Source organism: Notothenia rossii, assembly GCF_949606895.1.
Source record: "Notothenia rossii genome assembly, contig: scaffold_582, whole genome shotgun sequence".
In the NCBI taxonomy this organism is placed as follows: domain Eukaryota; kingdom Metazoa; phylum Chordata; class Actinopteri; order Perciformes; family Nototheniidae; genus Notothenia; species Notothenia rossii.
Window position 1 is genome coordinate 12,130 of NW_027639826.1, and position 5,343 is coordinate 17,472.

General features: G+C 39.4%; 1 protein-coding gene across 1 annotated transcript; it reads left to right on the plus strand.

Annotated features, from left to right (window-relative positions):
• Nucleotides 1-1,028: 1,028 nt before the first annotated feature.
• LOC307027081 (methylglutaconyl-CoA hydratase, mitochondrial-like) lies at nt 1,029-5,064 on the plus strand. The gene is made up of 4 exons (XM_079695285.1): nt 1,029-1,289; nt 2,390-2,457; nt 2,863-2,950; nt 4,241-5,064. Exons 1-4 carry the CDS (start codon nt 1,103-1,105, stop codon nt 4,357-4,359), a joined length of 462 nt encoding a protein of 153 aa, XP_079551411.1. The 5' UTR covers nt 1,029-1,102; the 3' UTR covers nt 4,360-5,064.
• The last annotated feature ends 279 nt before the right edge of the window (nt 5,065-5,343 follow it).

Sequence of the window (5,343 nt, forward strand, 5' to 3'; positions counted from 1 at the left end):
TAATATATCTAGCAGCTACGACATATAAAGTGCAAGATGAGATACCCCTGTATTAAAGTGCATTTAGCGGTGATTGCACGTCTGTTTGTTTCTCATCCATTCTTTGAGTTGACCTTTGAAACTATTGAGAGTGGCACAATCCCGTATTTCAGTTGGGAGGCTATTCCACAATGAGCTGCCTTTAATGGAGACTCGAGAGGACATTTTGTCCAAAAGTGGTCCGTCTACGGTGGACTTCAGTCTCCTCTGGTTTCTGTGCGGCGTCCAGTGTGTTTTTTGTGGATCAATTCCCCTAAGGGAGGGGGTGGGGGGCAGTCCATGTAAACATTTATAAATAAAGCACATACTTTTAAAAGACTTAAAATTGTCAAAGCTCAAGAAATTGTGTTTTTCAAGGATGGTACAGTGGTGAATATGAATAAGGCTTTCTGTCAAACACCTTGATAGCTCTCTTGAACGTCTCCACTCCATTTTGTAAGCAAATGGTGTACTTTATTTATTCAGATTTTGACCCTCAAAACTTTAAAATAAGATTATTTGGTATAGATAAAACAACTACATTAACATTCAAGATATCAAGATGTTCTGTTCAAAAATATATTTCACCATCCAGCTTCTTAAATAGGAAAATGTGCTGCTTTTGCTTTAAAATATTCAAATATATTTTCTGCAATGAGTACTTTTACTCCTAATACTTAAAGTACATTTTCTTCAGAGTGTTTAAATACTGTAACTTAAGTACCATTCTCCATGCAGTACTTCTACTTGACATTTATTTTCACAGTGCTGTATTAATACTCCAGTAAATAATCTGAATACTTTTTCCCCCTCTGCACGTAAGCAATACTTGTACTTGTAATTAGATATAAGTGTGTGGCCTAGATATTTACCATAGATATTCTTATATATTACTCAAATCCCTTGCAAAATACATACATGTCATTAACCTTATCTTATAATTTGAAAATGCATTTCTCCCACTTCCTTTATTCACCCAGAGCCGTTTTGTATTCACCATGCTACAGACTCCCTGTCACGTGACGCCACCACGTGACTGTGTCAAAGTTGAAAGTCAAACACAACACTGCAGCTCTTCTTCAGCATGGCGGTGCAAGCAGGACACCGAGCCCTGCTGCAAGGTTTGTGCCGGCTGGTAGGAGCCTCCTCCGGCTGCAGAACACATGTCTGCTCCGGTACCGGGTGGCTCTCTTCTCTCCCGGGGACACGACACTACAGCTCGGACCCGAAGGAGGACCTCCTAGTGAGGCACTTGGAAGGAGAGGACTCCGGTAAGTCCGCTCACAGAGTCACTCTGCCCGGTCCAATGTAAGTGCTTAGTCCCGTTACGAGTTATAGCAAACGGTAACCGACTGTGAAAAGGTTTTAGAGCCACAATGAGCCACGAAGGAGCCATTCCAGTGTCTGACAGCAAAGCAGAGTGTACGCGATGACGTTATCTTTGTACGTGACAGGCAGCCAAACATTCACATACAAAATCAGAATCAAAAAACCTTTACATATTTTACATCAAGTATAGTCAAACATAGCTTATCATTAATTAAAAAGCATGCATAGAAATACAAGATAAAAGTAGGAGTTACAATATTTACAATTTACAGATTGATTACAGAAGATGTATTGAATTGTCTAACTAAGTGGGGGGCCAGCAGTAATATAATATGAATGAAGCGGTTTGTACTGTATATATATTTCACATAAGTATTATTGGACATAAGTAGTATTGCACAACACAGGTGTTATAGTCTTTGTTGTTATATGTGTGGTGGGGGTCTACCAGGGGCCGTGGTGGTTTTAGAGACTGACAGCTACAGGAAGGAAGGAACTACCCAGACAAAAAAACAAATAATGTCTTTTAAATATTCCAATGAACTGAAAGGTCCAGGTGCATACACACCGAATACATAAATAAACCAAAACAAGCCAAACCGGACAAGACAATAACGTACATTTTTTTTTTGAGCTTGAGGGCTTTATGGTCGAAATAACCCACACCAAAAAGTTATATAAATATTTTCTAGAACTTCTATGCCTCTTCATAGTCCCATTAATAGACCACTTTCCCTCAATGGGAACTACGTGTACATTTGGGGAGACATATTGATGTCTCTGTGAGCTTTAAATTAGCAGATACGGTCTAAAAATTAGTTTTATTGATGTCTTCAGCTCTTCTATCAGTATGGTATACTATTATATTTCATTTATGATGCTTTGATCCAAGGCGACTTACAATAAGTGCAATCGACTATGAAGAACTCAAAATAGCAAACGACCTGCTGGTACAAAAAAAGAGAATTCCTTGATTTATGTCTTTTTTCTTTTGACGACATGCTGCTCTTACAAATCAGCGTAATGTCCCTCTGTCTTTCAGGTATTGTTGTCGTTGGGATAAATCGACCAAAAGCAAAAAATGCCATTAGCAAGAATCTGGTCAATATGGTATGTATTGCTCTTTAACAGTTTACTAATGTAACATATATATTTAACCAAGATCTAATGGATTAACCAAGAGGTGTGTGTGTATGTGTGTGTGTGTGTGTGTGTGTGTGTGTGTGTGTGTGTGTGTGTGTGTGTGTGTGTGTGTGTGTGTGTGTGTGTGTGTGTGTGTGTGTGTGTGTGTGTGTGTGTGTGTGTGTGTGTGTGTGTGTGTGTGTGTGTGTGTGTGTGTGTGTGTGTGTGTGTGTGTGTGTGTGTGTGTGTGTGTGTGTGTGTGTGTGTGTGTGTGTGTGTGTGGCTTTAGTTAAGTTAGATCTCAAGGTTTTTTCTGCTTTTTGTTAATACAGTGAGTTTCACATTTAAATCCTCAGACCATTTGAGACTGTATCTGTTGCTTTGGTCTTCCAGATGCTTGAGGCTGTGGAGGATATCAAGAAGAATAACAAAGTGCGCAGCGTCATCATCTGCAGTCTGGTTCCTGGGATCTTCTGTGCAGGTACTGTACACCCTTTGTTTATTATATTGCATCGGACGGCTTTAGGACCTGACTAAGTAATCTAGGGCAGGGGTTCCCAACCTTTTTTCCCAAGAGCCCCCCCAAATGACTCCTGTTGGAAGTTGTAAATAATCTACAAAATGGAGGAGACCGATCTGATCGGAGCAACTGTGACAAATAATCCAACTGAAACCGGTATGGACAATGACTGTTTTAAAAATGCGCTTATCCAGATAAGCCTGGTTTGGACACTTTACAGGCAGAAGAAACATTTCTATTAAAGAAAGAATTATACATCGACATACATACGTCTTTTTATGCCTTTAATAGCTACTAGCTTGAATTTTTATTAAAATTAATGAATTATTTTTAATTAATCTAGAGACAAGGCTATTAGCGACAATCATGTAACGCAAAAAAAAAGTATAAATATGATATTTGGCCTCAAATCATCTGAGGCCTGCGCTCTTTGGCGCCCCCCAGGTTGGGAACGACTGATCTAGGGCAGTGGTTCCCAACCTGGGGGGCGCCAGGCCTCAGATCGCAGGGGGGGCGCCAGGCCTCAGATGATTTGAGGCTAAATATCATACACTTTTTTTTTTTTTACATAATTGTAAGGCAATACATGATTGCCACTAAAAGCCTTGTCTCTACACTACAATAAAATATAAAAAATAATTGACTAATTAATTTTAATAAAAATTCCAGTTAGTATTAAAGGCATAAAAAGACAGAATTTATAATTCTTTCTTTAATAGAAATGTTCCTTCTGCCCATAAAGTGTCCAAACCAGGCTTGTCTGGATAAGCGCATTTTTAAAACATAGTCATTGTCCATGCATGTTTCAGTTGGATTATTTGTCACAGCTGCTCCTCCATTTTGTAGATTATTTACGACTTTTGAATCCACATAAACACATCGGCAAAATCCGGCTTACTTTGAGAATGTGTTTTAAACGGTTTAATCCCTTTGTGAATTGTTTCCACTTGCACCGTCCTTTAATTTCTTCATACAGCGGGAATCCAAATGAATGAATCCTGAGTCCAATAACTTTTAAACTTTAATTACTGCTGTTGCGCCCCCCCCCCCCCCCCCCTTGTGTGTGTGTGGGGGGGGGGCGCAACTTCCAACATGAGTCATTTGGGGGGGCTCTTGGGAAAAAAGGTTGGGAACCCATGATCTAAGGGATATTATTTTGACCCTTGGACCAAGTACAGGGAATTGCGTCTTCCTGTTTTTGCACATAGTGATGGTCCACCCTTCATGCCTCTCTCTGATCTCTGTGTGCAGGTGCAGATCTGAAGGAGAGGGCCAAGATGCAGCAGAGTGAAGTGGGACCGTTTGTGTCCAAAGCCAGAGCGCTCATCACAGAGCTGGGTACGGACCACAGAGGAGGATGTGTTCAGTGACCTGGGATGCATGTTCATACCACACTTTATAATTCAGTGATAATGGCGTTTTTTGAGTTGCAGATCTTACGGAATTTTCGTATCATGTTTCAATTCAAAGTTTTTATTTAGCTAATTTTCATGTTTCATATTTGTATTTAGTGTCTCTACTGTGACGTGTCTCCATGCGTTAATGTTCAAACTTATTTCTCTCATACTGCCTGTGCTCCTGCACCTCTTTTCACCCTCTGTCTGAAACCAGAGCCCAGTCTGCTCTGATTGGTTAGAAATTGAAATGAACAAGCTTTCCTTCATTTTTCACAGAAGTTGTCACAGCTCAGAACAGACTAATTCAACTTTATTTCATAGTGAGTACCTTGATTATTAATAAGGAACTATAATGCACTTTAGTGATCATGTTTTAAGCACTTTCCATCTTCTCAACTTCCAAAAAGCTGGAAACACATCACAGTTTGCATTTTAAAGTTTGGGCACTTCGGGGGAACATTTGGATAAAATATTTATGTAAATGAAACTAAGCCTAAATTAAACAGGAGTTAGTCTTACAAATTGTCACTAGCTAATTTCATTGTTTCTTCCTGACATTTCTTTCTAAATCAAAACCTTGCCATAGCTAGGGATGTCCCGATCACCTTTTTTTGCTCCCGATCCGATTCCGATCATTTGATTTTGACAATTTGCCGATACCGATTTTTCCCGATCCGATCTTTATGCAATGCATTAAGAGAAAAAAAAAAGCATTCAAGTTGTCCCTTAAGGTTATTTTTTTATTTAAATTGGATATTCTATCCAACATGGATATAGCTTCTTTCTTTCACAGCAGCATTGGATCAGTTCAGTTGTGCAGCATTGGATCAAAACAAAATAAAGCTTTCAGTACTCGTTAGCTTACTGCTACAATTAGACACTGCGCCCACTCTGTTGCCAGATTTGAGAGAAATAAGCAACCAGGTCTATGAAAACAAGCCCCAAAGAAGCAACACA